Below are 25,800 nucleotides of genomic sequence, written 5' to 3' on the forward strand. Positions count from 1 at the left end.
CTGCAGTTGGGAGTTATCATGTAGTAACAACAATTTGTCCATGAAAGCTGCTGGTTTATTTTAAAAATCAAACTTTCCTTAAATGTCCTTCAGTCATCTCTCCTTAGTCTACATATGATTCCATTAAACTCTTAATTCCTGCTGTTTTGCTGGTGCACTCTATAGGCCCAATAACAAATGGTGTGGTGGGATGGGCTTTAAACATAACTGATATATAACATCTAACCGAAATAAGTGCTTTCTTTGTTTTCATTTGAGCTGGAAAATTATGGTACTTGGGGAGCAAATGTTAATCATACAAATAGTACCATGGTATTTTACTGATTTCTAATTGCTTGTCCTACGTAGCAATTCTTGTGTCTGGGATAAACAGCATATAATTAACTGGGACCTAGCTTGATTTCAGGTAAAATAAGTGTAAGGTGCCTTTGTTTTTAAAGCTGCCTGAATTTATACAGGTGATGAAGAACTACATAACCACATGCAGAAATGGCATACACATTAGATGTGTTAGATAGATGTACCGTGTATAAGATGAGGATCAGCACAGTAGAATTCATTTGGCCCTGTTCACATGTGGTTTGTGTCAGCTTTGCCTCTGTGGTGGTATTCATGCCTGAGTCAGAAGGCCATACATTCAAACCTCCACGGCCCCACCCCCCCAACCCTAGAAGCTTGAGCATCAGACCTAGACTAACATTTCAGTTGAATACTGAGGGAGTGCCTGCACTGTCAGATGTGTTGCCTTTCAGATGTCATGTTAAACTGAACTCCCCTCAGACCTCTTTGGTAATTGCAATGCCTAATTATAAATCAGGCAGGGCCTGACTCACATTTGCTGACGATTGTACAATGTTCAGCACCATTTGCGGTGACTCAGATACTGAAGCAGTCCATACCCAAATGCAGCAAGACCTGGACAATATCCATGCTTGGGCTGACAAGTGGCAAGTAACATTCGTGCCACACAAGTGACAGGCAATGACCATCTCCAACAAGAGAGAATCTGACCACCTTCTCCTGATGTTTAATAGCATTGTCATCACTGAATCCCCCACTATCGATATCCTGGGGGTTACCATTGACTAGAAATTGAATGGGACTAGCAATATAAATACCGTGGCTACAAGAGCAGGTCAGAGGCTAGGAATCCTGCAATGAGTAAACTCATCTCCTGCCTCCCCAAAGCCTGTCCACTATCTTCAAGGCACAAGTCGGGATTGTGATGGGATACTCCCTACTTTCCTCGATGAGTGCAGCTCCTATAACACTCAAGAAGCTGGACACCATCCAGGACAAAGCAGTCGGTTGATTGGCACCGCGCCCACAAACGTTCACTCCCTCCACCACCAACGCACAGTAGCAGCAGTGTGAACCTTCTACAAGATGCACTGCAGGAATTCACCAAGGCTCCTTCGACATCACCTTCCAAACCCAAGACCACTACCATCTATAAGGACAAGGGCAGCAAACAGATGGGAACACCACCAACTGGAAGTTCCCCTCCAAGTCACTCATCATCCTGACTTGGCAATATATTGCTGTTCCTTCACTGTTGCTGGGTCAAAATTCTGGGACTCCCTAACAGCACTGTGGGTGTACCTACACCACGTGGACTGCTGCGGTTCAAGAAGGCAACTCACTACCGTCTTCTCAAGGGCAACTAGGGATGAGCAATAAATGCTGGCCCAGCCAGCGAAGCCCAAATCCCATGAATGAATAAAAATAAATAAATAAATATGCTTATGTTATGGTTAAAGCTGAAAATGTGTGTGCAGCTGTAAGTTTTTTATGTTTGATAAGAAATCAGTATGTAAAAGACCAGTTATGTGACTTTACAAAGAGGACTGAATTACTTGCCTTATCCCATTTATCCCTTGCCCTAAACACCACTTCACTTCAGGATAATATTAGATTTTAACTCAGCTTGGGAAACTGAATGTTATGCATATTATACATATGCCTAATTCAGGCAAATATCAAGGGAACTACATAAATCAGGTTAATAGGTGTAATATAAACATTTATTCTTGTATTAAATATCTTTTAATGTACACATTTCAGTCTTGCCTATAAATAATTACTGTAAGTGCCGTCCTTGTCCGGCCAGACCTAAGCTTATTTTTTCTTGCCTTCAGTAGCTGCTCTCCTGATCTGCCCAGCCCAGCCAGCTCAATGAATAAGTTCATTTTTTAGAAGTTACTTTATTTTTTGAGCTTTTTGTGTCTATTGCCTGCTCTTGACTTTTACTCCGTGGCCTCTTTTGCTTCACCCTTTGCTTCCTTGACCTTTTTGACCCATTTTGTGTATTCGGGTCTACTGGCGGTTGCCCTGTTAATCGACTTCAGTAATTTTTAAGCTTGGAATTTGTGTTCTGGTATTTAACACAGTGCATCCTACTGCACGGACCATATTCCTAAGGCTTTTATATTTAGTTACAAATGATACTAAATGAAATAGCTTATGTTTGTGTACCTAACTCCCCTCCAGCTCTACCTGCCCCACCCCCCTCAAACAGCTTATATTTCACCTCATTTCTATTTCTCCTTAGTTCTGATGAAGAGTCATACGGACTCGAAACGTTAACTGTATTCCTCTCCGCAGATGCTGTCAGACCTGCATAGTTTTTCCAGCTGTTTTTGTTTTAGACTTCCAGCATCTGCAGTATTTTGCTTTTATCCCCTGCCCTTTAATTTCACTTGATTGCCCACTACACTTGTTCTTGGCTCCTGATATTCACTGTTGCATGAAATTGTTTCAGATTTTATATTTACAAAAAAATCTGCATGTGTTCCTCTCAGTTTGTGTGACACCCAGATTTGAGAAAAAATTCGTGCTCAAGTAGAATTTTTTTGAGCAATACTCTTGGGCTTTCTCCTGCAAGGTGACGTTTAAACAGAATTTGAGTTGGCTAGTTAATCATTGAGGCGCTATGGAAGTGTAAGTAGAGAATCCATACCCCAGGAAAGCCATTGTGAGAATTAAAAAAACTGTCCCATAAGTCAAAATTCTGCAGATGAAATAAGGAACATTAGCAATTTGCAGCCAAATCATGTATATGATCAAGAAGGCTAATGGAATGCTATCCTTAATTATGAGAGGAATTGAAGATAAAAGTAAGGATGTTATACTTCAGTTATGCAGGGCATTGGTGAGACCACATCTCGAATACTGTGCAGTTTTGGTGTCTCTATTTAAGGGAGGGTGTAAATGCATTGGAGGCAGTTCAGAGGAGGTTTATTAGATTGCTACCTGGAAAGACCGGGTTGTCTTATGAGGATAGGTTGGGCTTGTTTCCACTGGAGTTTAGAAGAGTGAGGGGTGACTTTATTGAAGTATGTAAGATCCTGAATGGTCTTGACAAGGTGGATGTGGAAAGGATGTTTCCTCTTGTGGGTGAGTCCAGAACTAGGAGGCACTGTTTTAAAATTAGGGTCCCTCCCCCTTATAGTACAGAGATGAGGAGAAATTTTTTCAGGAACTTTGGAACTCAGCAGAGGCGGGGTCACTGAATATTTTTAAGGTAGAGGTAGGTAGATTCTTGTTAGGCAAGGGAGTCAAAGGTTATTGGGGGGTAGATGGGAATGTGGAACTCAACACAAATAGATCAGCCACAAATAGATCAGCCATGATCTTATTGAGTGGCGGAGAAGGCTTGAGGGGCCAAATGGCCTCCTCCTATTTTGTATGTTCTCATGTTTATAAATGTTGCTTGTAGTTTTACCAAATTCATTTCTTGCTTTGGACACTGGGGTTACCCATGGCTTGGGAATAACTACCTGATAGCCACTTGAATGCCAGTTAACCAAAAATATTCTTGGTATGCTCAATTCTATTATTAGGTAAGTTGCATGTTAAGTATTTGTCGTATTCTTCACTATAGAGAGCAGAGTATTTCAGAGAGCTGGTATAACGTGGAGCCTCCCCATAAATAGGGATGGGTGAGTGCTGATGCTATGATTCACAGCTTGGTTAATGAAGTATAGAACTCAGCCAGCACCCATTTTGTTTACTTTTCAGTAAGACTTTCTGGGTAGTGATCAGGTACAGGGACCTCACTGGTTTCCCCTACCCCACACTCTAAGGACACTGAGGAATCCAGTTGTTGTCCTGGCTGAGGTCAGCTAATTTGTTGCACTTCTGGAATAAGCTGTGGTCTTGTGCTTTCGAACCAAAGGGAATGCTGCTGAAGTGGTGACTAATGCTTTGAAATTCATCCCATATCAATCTAAGTCTCAGTATTCTGACACTCAATTTGGAGCTGCTTTCCTAATAGGGAAATGATCAGCGACGTTCTCGTCACCTAATTTTCTGCAAGTTGCCTTAAACCACTCAATTCTGAATCAGGGATTTGATTTTTGTCACTGTGTCCATGGACTGTTCTAAGGCCAAGCTATGTTACTCCATTGTGCTTTTCAGTTGGTGATGGCTTAAAACTTATCTGCTTTTGTCCTTCTAAAAAAAATTTAGCAGTTAAAAGCAAAGACTCTGTCGATTAGTTACTCGGAAGGTTGTTCATATTTCAGAGCTTTGGTTTGCATGTTTTGTGTGAAACTCCACACCCTTGAGCTTTAGACAAAAGAAGTGTGGCCCATTATCAAGTACCTTGTTTATTTCTTTCCTATTGCCTTTCATGCCTTCTCTGAGATCATCTTGCTCTGCTCCGTTGACCCTAATCCCACTGAACTGCTGACCACCAATCCCCCTTTCCTGGTTCCCAAGTTAGCTTATATTGTTAACAGTTCCCTTCCAGTCTGCCATCATCGCCCCTCTATTCAAAAAAAAACCTCACCGTTGACCCCTCTATCCTTACTAATTATTGCCCCACCTCCAACCTCCCTCTCCTCTTAAGTCCTTGTCGCCTCCCAGATCAATGCCCATTTGTCTCGCCATTACATATTTGACCCCCACCGATCAGGTTCCTAACTCTGCCACAGCACTGAGATGGCCCTCATCAAAGCCATAAATTACATCGCATGTCATGAGTTCTCCATATTGGTCAGGAGGCATGGATAAAACAACAATTTCTATTGCTTATTTTTGGAACCCCTGAAATCTTCTCATGTTCCCCATTGAGAACCTCTATCTTGTATGACTATGGCATCGGTAAGATATCCCTCCTCACCCTTCAACAACAACAACTCATTTCTGTTGTGTCTTTTAACATAATGAAATATCCCAAGATGGTTCACAGGAGCATTATAGAACAAAGTATGACACTGAACCACAGAGATATTAGAGCAGATATACAAAAGCTTGGTCAAAGAGGTAGATTTTAAAGAATGCCTTAAAGGAGGAAAGCAATGTAGTGAGGTGGAGAGGTGTAGGGAGAAATTGCACAGATTGGTGGCCGTGCCTTCAGCTGTCCAGGCCCCGGTGGTGGAGCATTTATGAGTGGGAATGCCTAAGAGGCCAGAATTAGATGAGCACAGATATCTCAAAGGGTAGTGGAGCTGGAGATCACAGAGATAGAAAGGAGCAAGGCCATGGAGGGATTTGAAAACGAGGGTGAGAATTTTAAAATCAAGATCTCACTTGACTGGGAACCAGCGTAGGTCAGCAAGTACAGGGGTTTTGGGGAAACAGGGACTTGCAGCGAATTGAGATACTGGCAGCTGAGCTTTTGATGACCTCAAGTTTACGGAGGTTAGAATGTGGGCGACCAGCCAGAAGCACACGGAATAGTTGAGTCTATAGTAACAAAGACATGAATGAGGGTTTCAGTGACTTCTCGACCTGTCTGCAGCATTTGACAATAATGACCACACCATCCTCCTTCAACACCTCTTGAACGTCATCCATCTGGGTGGAACTGCACTTGCCATTCCTATCTAACCAGTCATTGCCAGTGAATCACCTGCAATGGCTCTATCCTTGGCCCCCTTCTATTTCTCATCAACGTGCTGCCCCTTGGCAAAATCTTCCAAAAACAAAATGTCAGATTCCATATATACGCTGCTAATGCCCAGCTGTACCTCACCACCATCTCTCTTGAACCCTCCTCTTTTTCTAATTTGTCACATTGCTTGTCTGCCATCCAGTACTGGGTAAGCAGAAATTTCTCCCAATTAACTTTTAGGAAGACTGAAGCCTTTTCCTTCGGTCTCCGCCACAAACTCCCTTCTCTGGCCACTGACTCTACCCATCACCTTGGCATTTGTCTGAGGCGAGCCAGACCAGTTGCAACCTTGGCGTACTAATTGACCTTGAAATGACCTTCTGACCACTTATCCCCACCTCACAACGACCACCTACTTTCATCTCCGTAACATTGTCTCTCTCTGCCCCTGCCTCAGCCCACTTGCATCTGAAACCCTTATCCATGCCTTTCTTATCTTTGGACTCGACTGTTGCAATGCTTTCCTGGCCAACCTCTGACCTTGTACCCTCTGTAAACTTGAGCTCATCTAAAATTCTCCTCAACCCTGTGCTCACTGACCTACATTGAGTCCTGAGCTGGTAATGCCTCGATTTTAGAATTTTAGTTCTTGTTTTCAGATCCCTCCAAGGCTTTGTCCCTCCCTACCTCTGTAACCTCCTCCAGTCTTGTAACTCTCCAAGATTTCTGCGTTCTTCTAATTCTAGTCTCTTGAGCATCCTTGATTTTAATCGGTCCACCATTGGTGGTTGTATGTTCAGATGTCTAGGCTGGAAACACCAGAATTCCTTTCCAAAAACTCTTTGCCTCTCTAACTCTCATTTCACCAAGTTTTTGATTACCTTTCTTATTGTTTCTTTGTGACCGAGTGTAAGATTTTGTTTCATGCTCCTGTGAAGTGCCTTGGGACGATTTTGCACATTAAAGGCGCTATGTAAATGTAAGTTGCTGCAATGCCATAGACTTTGTTCAATCCTAAGAAATTGCTCTAACAGTTGCAGAAGAGGAGCTATTGACAGCTCTTGAAACATTGTATTAATTTGTTTTTTTATTATACCTGATATTGTAAATAAATTGATTTTGATCTGTTGAATCACTAGGTTTGTGCAGTACTTTGTTTAGTTGAAGTAAATATCCTGAGCTGAGCTTCAAATTTATATCTTCTCAGTTAATACTTCCATAAAATAATATTGGCCTCTTCGCGCCCCCTCCTTTGCGAAGACTTCTTTTAAATCTATCTCTTTGACCAAGCCATTAGTCACACCTCCTAATATGTCCTTATTTGGCTCAAGTGTCAAAGTTGTTGTAAATGTGTGTGTAACACATTGCTGTGCTTCATTTAGTACCAGTACCACAACTGGAATAATTGTTAATCTCTGAGTTGAGTTCTGTTTAAGGAAATTAAGTCAGCCTGTTGAATGGAAAAAGGTGCAAACTGTAAGATGGCTGGGTTCGTGTACTCGGTGGAAGTTGAAATTCCAGAACTAAGCAATTTAAAATGTTTACCATTAAAGTTTTTGGCATCAGAGTGAGTTTTCAGTTCCACATTGGTTGGTTCTATTTGCTTTTGTATTTCCACATTGTCCAGCAGCGCTACTGCCAGCTTAATGCAAATAGTTTTGTCTAAAGTTCCAGTGTTAAGATTTGTATCTGGGAATCAGTGGCCAGGAGATTTATTAGTTTGCGATGTATGCCCAAGAGATCCCAAATCCTATAATGCTAAACAAGCCGTTTAGTTGGTCCACTTAATTCTTTTATATGTTGGACAAGAAAGATTGCTCCTGGCATATATCACTTCCTTGTTGGAAAGGAGAGAGGGAGAAGCAGTACATTCTCTTACTATCTTCTGGATAATATATTGGATCAGAAGTGGATTTAGGATTGTTTGCCCCTTTTTACAATACTTTAGCATTCTTATGTATGTTTATTTCACAGTGTATTATGCTTTACAGTTAGAGAGCTAAACAAGAGCATGCACTGAACACTGAAATGCTTCATTTTATTTACATGAGGGTAATGGTTTGCTATTTTTATGTTCAAGATGCTAACTTCAGATTAACTTAAATTTAGGAATTTATTTAAATAGACAGCCCTTGAGCTGTTTCCTAGGATCATATGGCTTCCAAAGATAACACTGCCTAGTTTTACTAATGGTAAAGTTAGTTAGTTAGTTAAAGTTAGATGACTAGTTTTACATGGTGGCAAGCAGCCACGATGAATTGAAACAAAAAGAAAGCTGAACTTTTTTTTAGCCTGAATCCAATTCAAGGTGTAGTAATTTAGAAAATGGATATAGAAATGTTCAATTCTCCATACCTATTCTAAACTTTATAACTAAAGTGAATGCTGGAAATCTGAAATTTAAGCAAAAAATGCTGGAAGCACTCAGCATCTAGGAGAGAAAGCGTTGAGCATTATATTGCTATTTAGTGAGGGTTATAGACAATGAGATGTTGAACAGTTGCCTTCAGAATGAATGTGCTAATTGATCTACTGTGGGGTGCACATGAGTGGCTGAAGGACAGGACTCATCAGAAAAATGTTTTTGACTTGAGAGGCTGGGACAAACCGATTTTGGTGAAGGTCACAACAGCAAAGGGAAGAAGAGAAGAAATAGAGGAGGGGAGGGTGGAAGAAAAGTTCCTGAAGCATGGGGAAGATATTAATTTTTCTGCCATGAATAATGAACTTGTAACTAATTACTCAGTTTCCAATGGAAGAAGGTGTAGGTTGGCAGAGAATGAAGAGACATAGGATACAAAAGACCTGAGTGCAATTCTGACCACATGAATCTTAAGAGTCCTGCAAATTTAAACTGAGGATAGTACTGTTTTTAAAATACTGTTGAGCCATTGAGTTGATACTTTTAATGAAATATATACTTTTTAACTAATACTGATGAGCTTGAGGCATAGGATAGTACAGCTGCAGCAATGAATTTGCATGTTATAAAATTAATGTGTTTAATTACAGAAGCAAAATATTGTACACTGCAGATGCTGGAAATCTGAAATAAAAACAGAAAATGCTGGAAGTACTTTGCAAGCCTGGCAGCATCTGTGGAAAGAAAGAGTTAATGTTTCCGGCCTGTGACCTAGTCTAATGAAAGACCACAGAGTTGAAATGTTAACTCTTTTTCTCTCCACAGATGCTGCCAGACCTGCTGAGCCTTTCCAGCATTTTTTGTGTCTAATTTCTATCTTGCTGGCACCTATAAAATCTAATTGCTGGATGCTTCTGTACATGAGATGCAATTGGTGGGGTGGGGGATGTGGGAGAGGGTGGCAAAGAGAATTGTTGTGCAGCTCCATCCAGGCCAGCGAGTGCAATGACATGCAGACTGAAACAGTTCTTTTAAACTAAGTATCTGAGCTTCAGAGACTGCATTAACTGGAAAATACAAAAATCATGGTTGCATCCCAGGAAACACATTTAACATGGGAAGATGTCTGTGGAATTTCTGAATAGAAGTTTTTGATGGAAGACACAGAGTTAAATGTACAGATTGTTTGGTATGTCTACTGGGCATTTTTTGATTGACAAATTCCCTCTGTCCTTGTGTTCTCAAGTCAACTCTTCAACAGATAAATGCTTTAGCAGGCATCTTAACCTTAAACCATATGTGGACAAATTTATCATCGAATTATGCCGTTTGGCTCATATCTACTTCTTAAAAGAATCTTGTGGATTCCTATTGCTCCTAAAACAATTGAAAATTTGCTGTGTTGGTTTCTGTTGATTTAAGCTATTGAATTTTGTTTTGCACAAAGTCTTGTTAAACATTGCCATGCCAGCTGCTTTTCTGTTTGGACACCTTCAGACTTGCATGCAATTTTTTCAGAAAATTTACCTTCAAAAGGCATGGTAACGTATGCAAGGCTAGAATTTAGCTGCATTAACTCTTCCGTGAAATTACTTCTTGAGTTGTGTGGTTAGAATTTTATGCTGTTTTTCCTGGAGATCAAGTGAACACCAATGGAATGAAAATCCAGTTCAAGACTGACTTCTCCCCACAACATTGGTTGTGCAATGACACCTTTTGGTTTTTTTATTCATTTATTGCATGTAGATGTCACTGGCAAAGCCAGCATCTATTGCCTGAGCCTATTGCCCTTGAGAGCAAGTAATCTGTTTTTATTCTTGATCTGTGCAAGTCTGCCCTGACATCAAGGGAACTTAAAGCAACTGCACGTTTGTGACTCCAAAAGTATGTGTTGCTGCTTGTCCCTGAAATTCACCCACTATTCAAAGTCTTACCCTTGGAAAGAGCTTGCTTCCAGTGAGTATAAACACCACTGCTGCTAGTTGGCAGAATTCAGTTTTGTGGTTGGAAGTTCTCCAATCCAATGGGTAAAAGGGTTTCTTATAAAATTTAAACAATAGTGCTCCTTCTCATAGGCACAAGATTTTTGTTTGATTTGATTGAATTGGGAGAGGAAGAGTCAGTGTCTGAATAACTGTCTTGTCATCATATAATGTCATTTTAATTCCTATGTCGAAAGATCATTAGTGTTCTCAACACCAGCTGTATATGTGGTCTTTTCATGCCCTAATAGTTATTATCAAGCTCTGCTCAATAAGAATTAGGCAGATGGTATTTTGGAGGTCTTGTGGCGAAGTGGGTAGTGTCCCTGCCTCTGAGCCAGAAGCTCTGGATTTGAGTCCCATCCCACGACTTGGTGTCCATGGAAAGTGCATTTATAACACGGCCAAACAGTTTGAGTATCAACCTGCAAATCCTTCCAACACACTGCAATGGGAGGCAGTAAGAGCAGGAGAGATTTCTGGTCAGCCATGTGATGGAAAGAAAATTGGAGCCTCTATCATCACTATCCATAGCTCCAGACTATAACATGCATATACAAGTGCATGTTGCCTCAGCAACTCTGACTTCCTGAGTGAACGGTAACACACCTCCACCAGATGGTATTTTGGGAACATAGAAACAAGAGGCCAGTTGGCCCCTTGAGCCTGTTCCACTATTCATTTAGGTCATGCTGATCTCCATTTACCCACTTTGTTTCCATATCTCTTTATACCCTTGCCTAACAAAAAACCCTAGCAATCTCAGTTTTGAAATTTTCAATCAAACCCATCCTCAATAGCTTTTTGAGGGAGAAAGATCCAGATTTCCACTACTTTTGTGTGAAGTGCTTCCTGACATCCCTATCAACATCCCGGGGATTACCATTAACCAGAAACTGAACTATAAGACATAGGAGCAGAAGTAGGCCATTTAGCCCATTGAGTCTGCTCTGCCATTCAATGAGATCATGGCTGATCTGATAATCCCCAACTCCACTTTCCTGCCTTTTCTCCATAACCCTTGATTCCCCCTTACTTAATAAAAATCCATCTATCTCAGTCTTGAATGTACTTAATGACGCAGCGTCTATAGCCCTCTGCAGTAAAGAATTCCACAGATGCACTACCCTCTGAGAGAAGAAATTCCTCCTCATCTCTGTCTTAAATGGGCGACCCCTTATTCTGAGATTATGCCCTCTGGTCCTAGACTCTCCCACAAACCCCCTAAGAATCTTTATATGTTTCAATAAGGTCACTCCTCATTCTTCTAAACTCCAATGAGTACTGGCTCAACCTCTCCTCATAAGAAAATCCCTCCATACCCGGGATCAACCTAGTGAACCTTCTCTGGACTGGAATGCTAGTATACCTCCCCTTAGATAAGGGGACCAAAACTCTTCACAGTATTCTAGGTGTGGCCTAACTACCTAGACCACCCATATAAATACTGGGGCTATAAGGGCAGGTCAGAGGCTGGGAATTTGGTGGTCAGTAACTCACCTCCTGACTCCCCAAAGTCTGTCCACCATCTGCAAAGTACAAGTCAGGTGTCTGATGAAATACTCTCCACTTGACTGGATGAGTTCAGTTCCAACAACGCTGAAGAAGCTTGATATCATCCAGAACAAAGCAGCCTGCTGAACTGGCACCTCATCCACCATCTTAAACATTCACTTCCTCCATCACTGACACCCAGTGGCAGCAGTGTGTACTGTTGACTCTGTCTTTGAGTACAACTGACATACGGACAAACAAGTCTTACTACCGGTAGTTTGTTTTAAGCCGACTTTATTATATCACACAGATTTACTCAAAAGCGCTTTACCAAAAGGTAACTCTCCAAGCTTACACAGTTTGGAAGTAGTGATACTACCCATTCAAGGAGAGGTGATCAGTCTCTGGCTTGGTGGTAGATCTTGTCGCTGAGTCCCTGACTCAGGGTCCACTTTGCGAGGGTTGTTCCTGCAGGTCTTTGCTGTCGATGCCTCCGAAGTTCCTTCTTTTATACAGTTGCACCCAGCATTGAGAACGTTCTTAATCACATACTCATGTGAGTCGTGTTCATCCGTTTACTTAGCGATAAGTGTAAAACAGGTTACATCTGTTACATTGTTCCTTGTGATTAAGTTAGTTTCTCATTTGTGTTGATTCATCCAGTGAAGGGAGGGGGGGATCCTTCTGTTCCCTGCAATCAACTGCCCCTTCCTCTTTTGCTGATAATGCACATTCCATTCCTGCACACTGCTTCTATGTTGATATCCTTTACCATCATGCTCCATGAATGTTGCAGCTTCCTTAGCCTTTCCGGCTACAGTACCATCTACAAGATTCACTGCAGCAACTCACCAAGGCTCCTTTGACAGCACCTTCCAAACCCATAACCTCTATCACCTAGAAGGACAAGGTTAGCAGATGCATGGGAACACCATCACCTGCAAGTTTCCCTTCAAGCCACACAGCATCCTGACTTGGAACTATGTCACCATTCCTTCACTGTCGCTGGGTCAAAATCCTGGAACTCCCTCCCTAACAGCACAATGGATGTACCTACACCACATGGACTGCAGCGGTTCAAGAAGGTGGCTCACCACCACTTTCTCAAGGGAAATTAGGGATGGGTAATAAATGCTGGCCAGGCCAGCAACGCCTACGTCCCAGGAAAGAATGTATTTACCCTGTCAAATCCTGTAATCATCTTAAGTACTTTAATTGGACTGGCCGTTAATCCTCTATGTTAAAGCGAATAGATTAGGCACCTATGCAATCTGCCCTTACAATTTAACCCATCTAACCCCAGTATCATTCCACTGAATCAGCACTGTGCTTCCTTCATGGTCTTTGTACCCTTCCCGAGGTGAGGTGCCCAGAACCGAATGCTCTAGATGGGTCGAACTGGCACTCTTTAAAGCTATAACAAACTTCCGTCCCTTTTGTAATCCAGACGTCTTGAGGTAAAGGCCAGCTTTCCGTTAGTTTTTTAAAAAAATAATTATTTCTGACTCTCCACTAGCTTTTAGTGATTTCTTTACTTGAACCATTAAATCTCACTGCTCATCCACAGTTCTTAGCTCGCCACCATCTAGTAAATGTTGATTGGTCTTTCTTGGATCCAAAGTAGACTTCATACTTTCCCAGAAGGAACTCCACCTGCCACAGTCCTTGGTAACTTTCTGCTCACATCAGCACTTATCATGCCATCCAACTTAGTGTCATCAAGAAACTTGCAAGTGTGACTCTCTGTTCCTTCAACCAAGTCATATATACATTAAGGGCTACTTCATCACAAGAAAAAGATCTTTGATGCTCAAACCAGCATTAGAGACACTGCTACTGTCTTGGGTAATTTGAAGAGATATTAGGGATATATTGCACTGAGTAATGCTGCACTAGATGTTCTTTAGAACATTGTTAAACACATAGATTTGGAGAAAGAATCCCTTTGTGGTGCTGTTGCAGGCAATTCAAATCTTGGGATCCCTTATTACTGTTGACCTGTAGCTAGTGCAGAGGCTGTTGCTTTCAGTGCATTTCGTTTCAGTTGTATAGAAATAAACAAAGGTAACAGCATGACAACAAGCTATTAGTCTCAACCGGTCTGTGTTGATTCTGCTGAAGGGTCATGAGGATTCGAAACATCAACTCTTTTCTTCTCCGCCAATGCTGCCAGACCTGCTGAGTTTTTCCAGGTAATTCTGTTTTTGTTTTGGATTTCCAGCATCCGCAGTAGTTTTTTGTTTTTATATCAGTCTGTGTTGGTGTTTACCTTCCACATGCCAGTAAATAATTCTAGCCACATTTACCTGCCTTGCCCCCAGATTTATTTTATCTTCTCCTCATCCACCTATCCAATCTAATCCGGAATGTTGACATAGTTTCTGCCTCAATCACTAATCCTGGCAATGAGTTCAACAGCCTCCCAACTCTGAGGGGAAGTTTCTCCTGCTCTCTGTTGTAAATGTCTTAAATTTAATCTTGTATCTATGGTCCCTCATTCTAGGCCCCTTTCATACCGGAAATAGTCTGTTTCAAACTAGCTTGTCTCATCCATTCAACCACTTGTATTGCTCTGTAGTCTTCACTATTCTACTGAGAACTTATTTCATATCTGTTTTTCTATTTGTAGTTCCTCAGACCAGTCAGCATACTACAAAATCCATGCTATTATCCTTTCTAAAGCCTATGTATCTTCCTTTGTATCCTCTAGAACAGCGCACACCACTGTAGCTGAAGTCTTACTAAAAGTTGTCGAAAGGTTCATCATGTTATATTCTAAACTTTGTGATAAAACCTAGAATTCCATTAAAAACAGACTTGTCAACTGGAGGTTTTGCTTTTAACGTCCTGTAAACCTCTACCTCCAAGTCCCTCTGCACTTGCACACCACTGAACCTACTGCCACGCAGAGTAAAGTTACAACTTTACTGACAGTGAATTCCATATGTCACTTTAACCCATTGCTCTATCTTATCAATATTCCTTTGCAGCTTTGTCTTTGAAATAATTAATTCTGTCTCCAATTTTAATATAATCGCCATGTATCAAGACAACTCCCTCTAGACCTTTATCCACATCGGGGTTAGTTTTAAAAAGAGTCATGGAGAGTTCTCAGTTTTTTAACTCTAGTCTCATGGTGTGTTTTGCAGTAATGTCTGAGAGGATGTATTTCCTCCTTGAGGTGCTGTAGAATGTGGTGATGTTGGAATTTTAATTGATGTGTTCTTTTGATACTGTTAGATACCTACTGGAACAGGACTTCCCAGGGATGAGGATTGGACCTGAACCAACAACTGATTCCTTCATTGCTGTGATGTATGGAGAAGAGGAAGGGATCATTCCTGGCAATGCGCTTGTGGTAGATCCCAAAAAACCCTTCCGAAAGCTGAATTCCTTTGGAAATGCTTTCCTAAATAGGTACATGTGATCTTGCATGTTAAGATTATATTTTAATATGATTCTAAAGTTATAGTCCTTTACAGTTGATGAGATAACCAGGTGCTTTATCTGCAGCTAAAACAGTATTGTGTACTTAGTTGACGAAATTGTTCTTTCACTTGGGGTCAGTTTCTTTCAGCATGGACCTCTCCCTACTAATTATGTGACTCTGGTGTGAAATGAGCTTGCGCAATCTTCACCCAAGCTACCTGTTCATAACACAATCTACACAAGAGGTTGCCATATCATTGTGGATAGCCAGTGAAGAAGAGCAGTATGTGATGATCCCTGATTGGTAGTTAATCTGGTTGAATGGGTTAAGGGGAACGCAAAGAGAAATATTGTACTAGTTTACTTACCCCATTTTTCTCTCTCGCTTAAAAGCATGGACAATAGTTGGGGTACATTTCCGCAGTTGTTAGCAGTCCAAGTGGTGGTTTTCACAGGGTGAGCCTAAACAGCAAAGACCAACAGACTATTGAAGTGTAGAGGGTATCATGTGTGCTGTTACCCATAGCAGATGTATGTGCAGCAGAAGTTATGTACTAGCTATCAGGAATGGGATTCCGCCTCTTCCACACCGCCCCCCTCCCCCCCAAAACCATTTTTATGCAGGGGCATGAAAACTGATTAAGATCCACTTGGAGTGGCTGAGACTAACTCAAAGAAGATTAGGTTGGGACTCTCTGACCTGCACAGCACGATATGATGCTGCTGTTCGGAAATGTCGCTAGAGTTACTACCTGTCTACGAACTGACCGGACTTCTGTGTGACTTAAGCAGATGGGATTTGTGAGCAAGAAGGATTAGATAATCAGAAACCTCCACCCAGAGGCAGTCCTTGACATGTATTAAAAAGAACACATTTGTATTTTAAGTGATCATGCAGCTGTAAAATAATTACAGTATTTAAAATAATTGTTTTCCTGGATAAAACATTTAAATATGTATTAAATCATTATGTAATGCACATCCACACAGTTCAAAGCGGAATCCTCAGAAGGGATTGGAGAGAATTTCTGCTTCTGTGCGATAACAGTTTGTATTTGATAAGGATAACTTATGATGTGGTGCTTCATTGTGCTGGGCCTGTCATTTCCCTACATGGAAAGTTTTCAAGCCAAGTTAAACAGGTCTGGGTATCTCCACTAAGGAGAAGGGAAAAGGGATTTGATCACCTTTGCCTTGTGTAATTCTTTTTAGATAACCTTAGAAACTGACATTGGCCAAGATTTAAAAGCAAATCAGTTTGTGCAAATGTGGTACAAGGAGACCCGAAAGAGAGGGTGAAATACAAAATAACATCAATTTATTTTGTTAAATCAGAGCACAGCTGTGAAGTCTTTATCATGGCATTTGATGCTAGCTGGATGCAGTTCCTTATTTGATACAATTAAAGAAAAGCTGACTTAAGATTATTAGACCAAAGCGTTTAAAATTATTTGTAGCAAGCTTCCCTTTTTTCCTGTTTCCTTTTCTGAACGACATAATTACAGTTGTGTGTTTTGTGTGTTTGAAAAGATTTATTGGGTAGAAGTGCAATAGTTGAAGTTTTGGGTTTTTTCTGCCTTCCTTACTCTGCGTTTATTTTTCTACCTAAAATTCCTGCCTAAAATTATTTTCTTAGATAAATCCCATCTCCGTGTGACCTCAAGAGCATCTTGACTATCCTTGATATGTACCCAAGCTTTCACTAACATGAATAGGGTAACAAATGTGTGCTTTATTATTACATGCATTTGCAATAGAAATGACACTCTCTTGCTTTTCAAACAAAAACATTTGTAATTGCTGTATAAAATTATATTTTATTAATAAATATTTTACTGTTCAGTGATTCCTATCTCTCACCATTGATCTGACCTAAAGTTTAAATTCTGAACCAATGCTTTGATTAAAACAATTATACCCCCTTAGATAGCTTTGAGACGTTAGTAGGGACTTCCTGGATTTATATAACTGACAATTGAAAAAGGAACTGTCAGGCACATAAATAATGCTGTGTGATTAGTTTGGTTATGTTTGAATTATGTTGCTTGGTTCCTCTTTCAAATCTTTGACAAATGCCTTTGCAAAAAGATATGCATTGATTTCAGGGTTAGGATGTGGAATTTAACTACAGCCTGGATTTTAAACTCCTCATGCATTGTGATTGAAATTAAAGGAGCAGACGACAAGCCAAAAATAGGCAAAATACTTAATTTTTGTCAAAGCATCTTTCACACTTATACCCTCTCTGCTCAAAACCAACCAGTAACAGTTTGGCAGCCAAAAGCAGTGGCTACTTTTCCCCTAACTAATGGGATGCAAATTGTTTAGGAGCACACTGCATATATTGCCTAAATTAAGTCAGTAAGCTTCTATTTTTAATTTTCTTTCAAGTTTTCTTCCTCCACTCGACTGACACCAGCGACTTGTTGGAACATAGTTTCACGAATGTTCCTTGACATCCAGTACCTCATACAAATGGATATTCCTGAGCAGAGTTTATTGATGAGCTATCTGACTATGAGAAGCATGCATCTACAGTTCCAGCAGAAGTTGCTGATAGCAGTCAGATGCAGGAACTTGGGTTTCCCTCCCTCCTTCTTAGCTCAAGCGTGCTTTGGTACCTCAACTGAGATTGATCAATTGAGAGACTACTGATTGACCACTGACAATATGTTTACATAGCTAAGTGCAGGCAGCTATTTATGCATTAAGCCATTGTAAAGACCCCAAAATGTATTGATGTGGGTGACTGAAACAGTTGCAGAACAGGACCTGTGCTATGGTTATTTTAATAAAACAGTCTGTTAGATGTCTCTAATGTTAGGTATCTCTAATGTAATCCCCTGGTCCTGCAGCTTCTGTAACATCCTTTATCATTAGATTTATCTGAGGACAATTGTATTGTGGACAAATTTCTTTCAATGTATTCCCCTATGGCTGCTTGAGGACATTTATAGTGTGAGTACAGGTTATGTACAGAATTTTACCAGGCACTAATGTGTGCTGCAACTCTTCTTGTTCTTCATAAACTAGTTGCTTATGTATTTAAAGTTCTGCTTTCATTTAAATAGATTGACTGGTGTCTCAAGATTTAAGGAGAGATCCTTCTGGAGTATACAGGGCCTCCCTCATGCCATGTCCCTTTCCTTTTTGCAGGTTCATGTGCGCTCAGCTTCCAAACCAAGTGCTGGAGAGCATTACTATTATCGACACACCTGGAATCCTCTCTGGGGAGAAGCAACGGATGAGCAGAGGTGAGTGTGCTCTTTTAAAAGGAAGCTGGGTGGCTATAAGGCATCTCTCCTGAATTGCGCACAGGAAAAGCTGAGTATATTGTTTTCTGTTTCCTCCTGGGTGGTTATATTTATTGACAGTGACCTTGACTGTCATTTTCAAGTTTTCATTTTCCCATGCTAGAATTTTTTTTTTGTTTGCTAATTTAATTTCCTTTTTCTTTTCCCTTATTTTAAAAATAGCCATTTCCTTAGTCCTCTCTTCAGTGAATTTAGTCTGGGTTCTGTCAACTCCAGGCTGATTGTCTGACACCCTGACCATTGAACAATGCTTATGAATAAAGAATGAAGCCTGACAAAGTAAACAACTGGAACCAAGTGTTGGCAAGGGTACAAATTCTGATGCTTGAAACAAACTATATATAGTTAGCCACACAGCACACTTTCACAGCATGGTTTCTATCATGGAAGTCTGGTAATGGTGTGTTTGTGCTAAATCAATTGGAATCATGACTAAATTTCCATAACAGTGTAATAACATCCAAGTAGGTCTGGTAAATCATGGTAATAATTGCTTACCTTGAGTTTTTCTCGAGCATACTGTGAGAATCCAGGTGAGTAAGTGTATGCTGTGTGTGTAATTGTCCTGAAATCAAGGAGTAAAACCACATACACCAAGCGCTTCCTTTTACTCCCTGATTTCAGGACAATTACACACACACCACATACTTACCTGGATTCTCTCCCATGTGTATCTGTCTGTGACTAAGCAAAATCGGCTTAGTTTTGTGACACCTGGTCTAGATTCAACACCTGTTTCACAGGAGGGCCCCAGTGCATTGTAACAAATTAAGTTACTTGCATGACCATGTCTCTTATAATAAATGAATTGTCAAGCCCTGGCAACGTTGTTTCTTAGAATTGTGATTGGATCTATTGTCACAGCCAGTTGACTTCTGTTGTAACCATGCAGGTAATGAACTCTGGGAAAAGGTGAAATGTCATCTCACCACATCTACAATGCAGAATGGTTCATAAAAGGATTTATTTTCTCAAGCTTGCTCCATACCTCTGCTACTTTTATTAGATGTTGCTTTTGGGGTTTAGCAGCTGAGAATGAGTTGCCAAACTGAATATTTGACCTGGCAGGAGTTAATTTTTCCATCAAGGACACCTCTGTTTTCCTAGGTACAAATAGACTATTATTTACAAAATGTGCAGCATGCTAAATTGTACAAGATCATTCCTCTTTTCACCATTTGTCCACCTCTTAGGTGATTGGGGATTATCTGTGAGTAGTTACCTGATTTTGTTTTATCTGCAGCACAAGTGCATTTCCATAATGTTACTGGCATCTAAAACAGTACTAACAATGTTTTGTTAATATGATAACTAGTATATATTGACAAATATTTCTAATATGTAATGCGCTAACCCATTGAGTTACCTTGTAAATTATGCAACCCTTTGTGCACACTAGCATTGCTTTGCATCATGTTATCTCATTTTGATAGTCTTAATAGCATTCTTTGTATTAAATTCACCTCCTGACCATGTGACTTTGTGCCTAGAGCACAACATGTCAGTCCTTGCAAATTATTAGGCCATTAATATTTGTTCACAGGCTTTAATCCTGTCCTGTATATGAGCTCTTAAAATCTGCTTATGTTACAGATTTTTAGTTTCAATGGGCTGAATTTTACAAGGGGATGCATTGTTCAGTTCCCTGTTAGAAAAGTTGGTCCCAAAGCAACCAACTTGAAAAAAGGCTGCCCCGCAGCAATATTATGCTGCAGATGACCTTAATGTGCAAAGAATGGGACTTCTATCCCTCAGTGGAAGGAAATTCTCTTCCCCACCCCGTCCCACCCCTGCCACCTTGAGAGCTGCTGGCCAGTCTGATTGGCTGGCTGCTCTTGCAGTCCCAGCAGTGCCAGAACTCAGTAGTGGGTTTTGGAGGCCAGGCAGGGGGCACAAGGTGGGTTACGATTTTTGAGAGGTACAAAAGGCATCCCCCAAAAGGGTATAGCCCCCACTTCTTCCCACTTATTCATCAACTTTGGTGAAAAAATGGCCTCCCCGCTCTTGCCCACCTTCTACTGCCCAGCGTACTATGGCAGTGGAGGTGGATTGAGGAGTGGCCACTCGAGGGCCTTGATAGGCCCAAGGGTGGCTAACGGGTGCCTTACCCAGCCCTCATTTTACGGGGGTTGGGTTGGGGGTGGGTGGCAAGGCAGTGGGCTACCCACCCGTCGTATTTTACGTGGCCCACCCCCCCTCCCCCCACCCAGGGGTTGAAAACATATCTGTCCAGGGGCAGTAAAATCCAGACCAATATGTGTAAGTGTCTTTGTGAAATGTTTCATAAAGTTATTAAAATTACTAGGGTCTTCCCATCTGACCTACTTATTTCTACAACACTTCAAAATTAATGCATTGACCAGGGCCACTCAGCTCCTGACCTCATTACAGCCTTGGCTCAAACATGGACAAAAGAGCTAAACTCCCGAGGTGAGGTGAGAGTGACTGCCCGTGACATTAAGGCAGCATTTGACCGAGTGTGGCATCAAGGAGCCCTAGCAAAACTGGAGTCAATGGGAATCGGGGGGAAAACACACTGCTGGTTGGAGTCATACCTAGCACAAATGAAGATGGTTGTGGTCGTTGGAAGTCAGTCATCTCAGCTCCAGGACAGCATTTCAGGAGTTCCTCAGAGTAGTGTCCTGGGCCCTACCATCTTGTGCTGCTTCATCAATGACTGACCTTCCATCATAAGGTCAGAAGTGGGGATGTTCACTGATGATTGCACAATGTTCGGCACCATTCGCGACTCCTCAGATATTGAAGCAGTCCATGTCCAAATGCAGCAAGACCTGGACAATATCCAGACTTGGCTGACAAATAGAAAGTACATTGCCTGACACTTGTATGGTGCGAATGAGCATCTCCAACAAGAGAGAATCCAATCATCACCCCTTGATGTTCAGTGGCATTACCATCATTGTATTCCCCACTATCAGCATCCTGGGGGTTACCATTGACCAGAAACTGAACTGGGCTAGCCATATAAATACTGTGGCTACAAGAGCAGGTCAAAGGCTAGGAATCCTGCAATGAGTAACTCACCATCTGACTCCCCAAAGCCTGTCCACCATCTTCAAGGCACAAGTCAGCAATGTGATTGAATACTCCCCACTTGCCTGGATGAGTGCTGCTCCCACAATACTCAAGAAGCTTGACACCATCCAGGACAAAGCAGCCCACTTGATTGGCACCATATCCACAAACATTCACTCCCTCCACTACCGATGCACAGTAGCAGCAGTGTGTACCATCTACAAGATGCACTGCAGGAATTCACCAGGGTTCCTTCGACAGCACCTTTCAAACTTGACAATACCCAGAGACTGAGCAGGGAAATGCACATCAGCTTATTGGAAAACGCTATGACGCTCTTACCTTCTGCAGGCCAGACCAATGCTCAGGGTATAAAGCAACAAAGCTTATTTAACATAGAGTACTGTACGTCCTCTATGTAAATCAATTAATGTGAAGTAATTAAAACAATTTACTAATACAAAAATAAAATACTGTGGATGCCAGAAATTTGAAATAAAGAAAATGCTGGAAATACTCAGGAAGTCAGTCAGCATCTGTGGGGAGAGAAACAGAGTTAACATTTCAAGTTAATGACCTTTCATCAGAACTGTGAAAAATTAGAAATGTAATAGATTTTAGCAAGTAAAGAGTGGAGAGAACAAAAAGAAAGATCTGTGACAGGGTGCAATACAGGTGAGATTAAATGACAAGAGTTGGTGCTGCAGTGTCAAAAAGCGGGGTAATGGGGCAAGTAAAGCAACAAAGAAATGAAAAATATGTCTAAAGCAAGTATGAATAGCAGAATGATGAACAGCTGTCATCCAAAAGCAAAAACAAGAGAAAGACAAGAGTAATGCCTCCAATTTGTTTCCCTTTCTTTGCATGATTCAGCCTTGATGATCTGGAGCAGAGGAGGACAGGAAGGGAAGGAGGCAGGGCAAAGTAATGGATAAAGGAGCCTGGGGTTGCCCTGTTGAATTATTGATTACACACTGATTGCTGTCAGGAGCAGAGTCTAGATGCAAGAACCCCTAGTGTGATCTACCACAAATTGAACTGGTTGCCATGGTTCTGGGAGGGAAGGGAAGGTGTGAGGGCAGAGGTGAGGGAGATGGGTCGGGCAGGGTTGAGGGCCCTGTCAACCACAGCAGGTGGGAAACCTCGGGTAAGGAAGAAGGAAGACATCTCGGAAGCGCTGTTTTGGAAAGTAGCATCAACGGAACAGATGCAACGGCAGCAGATACCTCTATCCTCACCCCCTTTTTTAATCCCTTTTTTCAAAATTCATTTTTATTGTTTGTTCACTTATTTTTATTTTTGTTTATTGATTTATTCTTTGTTTTATCCCCTTTTTTATCCCCCTTTTATCCCATTTTTTATCCTTTTTCCCCCACACTGCTCCCTCCCCTCCCACCCCACCCCCAATCCTTGCCCATCTTCAAGGAATACCCTTGCATGGATCCCACTCCTATTTTGTTAAATTCCTACATTATTTCTTACAACTGACTACGTTTCCAAAAAAAATTCATTGGCTTGAAAGTGCTTTGAGATGCCCAGAGGGCATTGAAGATGCTATATAAATGCAAGCTGTTTCTTAAATGGTGCAGAGAAAGTGGACTCAGGATACTTTAAGGCCAATCAGGCCAAGAGGCGCAAATAAAAATGAGAAAAAAGTGAATTTAAAACCAAAGGTGTAAGAGGTTCACGTTCCTGTTTTCCCCTTGGGGATGGTTCTTGCTTTTAGGATTTTATTAAGGACAAAATTACACAGACATGGGGCTTGGCTCAACCACAAACTTGTTGTTTATTTAAAAAAAAGACTCCTAATGCCCTAATACAAAAAGCAATTGACGCTACCCAACACTTAGTTGGTTAGTCTGATTTAAATCTCTCCATTATTTGACCTCTGCTTCTACTTAAACACATAAAATCACCATGACTTATTAGAAAGCCTGTACTTAAAAAAAACCACAGGCAAAACCCCACATTTCTGCCCAAACCTTCCTCAGTTCAAACCCAAATCTTCCCCAGGATTTGGTTGTTATCCTTAAGTTACTTTAAAAACCTCAGCCCCAATACCCCTCACATTTGGGTGATAACTTACAAGCCCCCATGCAGTTGGTCCTTCTGGTATGAATTGTAGGTCCGCAAGCCAAGGTGACCATTCCTGACCATCCCCCTTGACTGCAGTGGCAAACCCTTCGATCATGTCCTTTTTATGATTCTTATCGGAATATCATAAACACATCGTGTTGGATGGCCAGTGCTTAGCACCTTTCAATCTTTTTAGTCTGTCGCATGTCCTGGTACAGACACTCACTCAGTGCTGATGTTATTTCCATCACCGAAATCAATGGACTCCACCCAGGTGAGATATCTCTGGATCCAAAGGTGATGGGCATGCCAATGTTTTTCCTCTTTCCTTGATAGGAGTGAATGTTGCTATGTAATGGCCATCGTCTGGGGTCGTTATGCTATTGGCAGTCCCGTTTTCTTAATTGGATTATGTGATGACAGCTGTCCTGTACCATTGTATATGATTCAGTCCCTTAACTACATCAGGCAGAAGCAGTTACCTTGCACCATTCCAGTCTCTTAATTGTCAGTTCTTCTTGTGATGTTGGAATGTTTGAAATTAGCCCCTTACAGTATAGTCTGCCTCGGTGTGTCTTGTGTTGAGGTTTGGCTTTTATTTATGGTACTTGTGTCCATGGTTTCTGGGGTTTTTCATATTTTGTAAAGTCCAGTAGAGCGGATTCTGATCTCACAAAGGTAGATAAAATTCTTTCCTTTAAAAAGTGGTAAACATTGGATTCTATTGCCTGGTAGTTTGCTCTCATTAATATCCTCAGAGCAGAGGGTGGAGCTGGATGTTGGGATGGGGGTTGAAATACTAGCAAGATGCTACCATGAGCCAATAGCTTTTTCTTGTTGTTTAACATTTCCTCATCTTTCTCTTGGAAGAACATTGTCTTTCTTGCAGGTTTGTCTATGTCCATCCAGTGATGGAACTGATGCCAATCACCATGACCAAATGTTTTTAAATTGAAAATTGCAGAAATTGAAACTGGTTTTGGGTCTTCATATCTGTGAATCTGGCAAATGAGGAAGTGTGCAATATAATCTTAATATATCTCGATGATCTGATGGTGTGAGCAATTTAAGTATGCACAAACTGTGCCAAGCCATCTGCAACCAGTGTATTATATTGAGTTATTAGCAGATGACTCTCTTTTGTAACATTGCTAGCTCAGTGTTTTCCACATTTAGGGAACTCAAGCAGGCATTTATTGCAGAAATCTCCTCCTCCCCAATTGCTCAATTCCTTGGTCAGCATTTGAACTTCTTTCGCTATATTTAGACTTCCTTTGATATCTTTCGTCTGAAGAATGGAAACAGTAGTGATAAATGGTTGTTTTTCAGATTGGAGGAAGGTTTGTAGTGGAGTTCCCCAGGGGTCGGTGTTGTGACCCTTGCTCTTCCTGATATATGCTAATGACCCAGACAGTGGCATGCAGGGCATGATTTCAAAATTTGTAGATGATACGAAGATTGGAAATGTTGTCCACTGTAATGGGGATAGTCTTGAACTTCAAAAAGACATAGACATGTTGGTGGATTGGGTAGACAAGTGGTAGATGAAGTTCAATGCAGAGAAGTGCGAGGTAATTCATTTTAGCAGGAAAAACATGGTGAGACAGTATAAAATAAAGAGCGAGCCTCTAAAGGAGGTGCAGGAGCAGAGGGACCTCAGTGTATATGTACATAGGTCATTGAAGATGGCAGGGCATGTTGAGAGAGCAGTTAATAAAGCATATAGTATCTTAGGTTTTAAAAATAGGGGCATTGAGTACAAGAGTAAGAAGGTCATGTTGAACTTGTATAAGATACCAGTTAGGCCTCATCGGAATACTGTGTCCAGTTCTGAGCGCATACTTGAGAAAGGATGTGAAGGCATTGCAGAGACTACAGAGGAAATTCAAAAGAATGATCCCAGGGATAAACAACTGTAGCTATGAGGATAGATTGGAGAGGTTGGGACTCTCTTCCTTGGAGAAAAGAAGATCGAGAGGAGACTTGATAGAGGTATTCAAGATCCTGAGCGGTATGGACAGGGTAAATAGTGAGAAATTGTTCCCATGCAAGAGAGCATCAAGAATTAGAGGACGCAGATTCAAAATAATTAGCAAAAGGAGTAATTGTGATGTGAGGAAAGCATTTTTCACCCAGAGGGTAGTTGGAGTTCTGGAACAAACTTCCTGAGATGGTGGTGGAGGCAGGATTGATCGATGTATTCGAAAGGGAATTGGATTGCTGCCTGAAGAGAGAAAATGTGCAAGGTTATGGAGGTACGGCAGGGGT

The 25,800-nt window shown here is 41.2% G+C and overlaps 1 protein-coding gene across 1 annotated transcript in view; it reads left to right on the plus strand.

Annotated features, from left to right (window-relative positions):
* The window catches only part of LOC144693252 (EH domain-containing protein 3-like), a 59,838-nt gene that overhangs the window by 1,913 nt on the left and 32,125 nt on the right, over positions 1 to 25,800 (plus strand). The window contains exons 2-3 of the mRNA XM_078562923.1: positions 14,918 to 15,094; positions 18,263 to 18,360. Of these exons, the coding sequence (XP_078419049.1) occupies positions 14,918 to 15,094; positions 18,263 to 18,360 (275 nt within the window). The remainder of the gene's footprint in view (positions 1 to 14,917; positions 15,095 to 18,262; positions 18,361 to 25,800) is intronic.

This window comes from Cetorhinus maximus, chromosome 18 (assembly GCF_964194155.1).
Source record: "Cetorhinus maximus chromosome 18, sCetMax3.hap1.1, whole genome shotgun sequence".
NCBI lineage: Eukaryota > Metazoa > Chordata > Chondrichthyes > Lamniformes > Cetorhinidae > Cetorhinus > Cetorhinus maximus.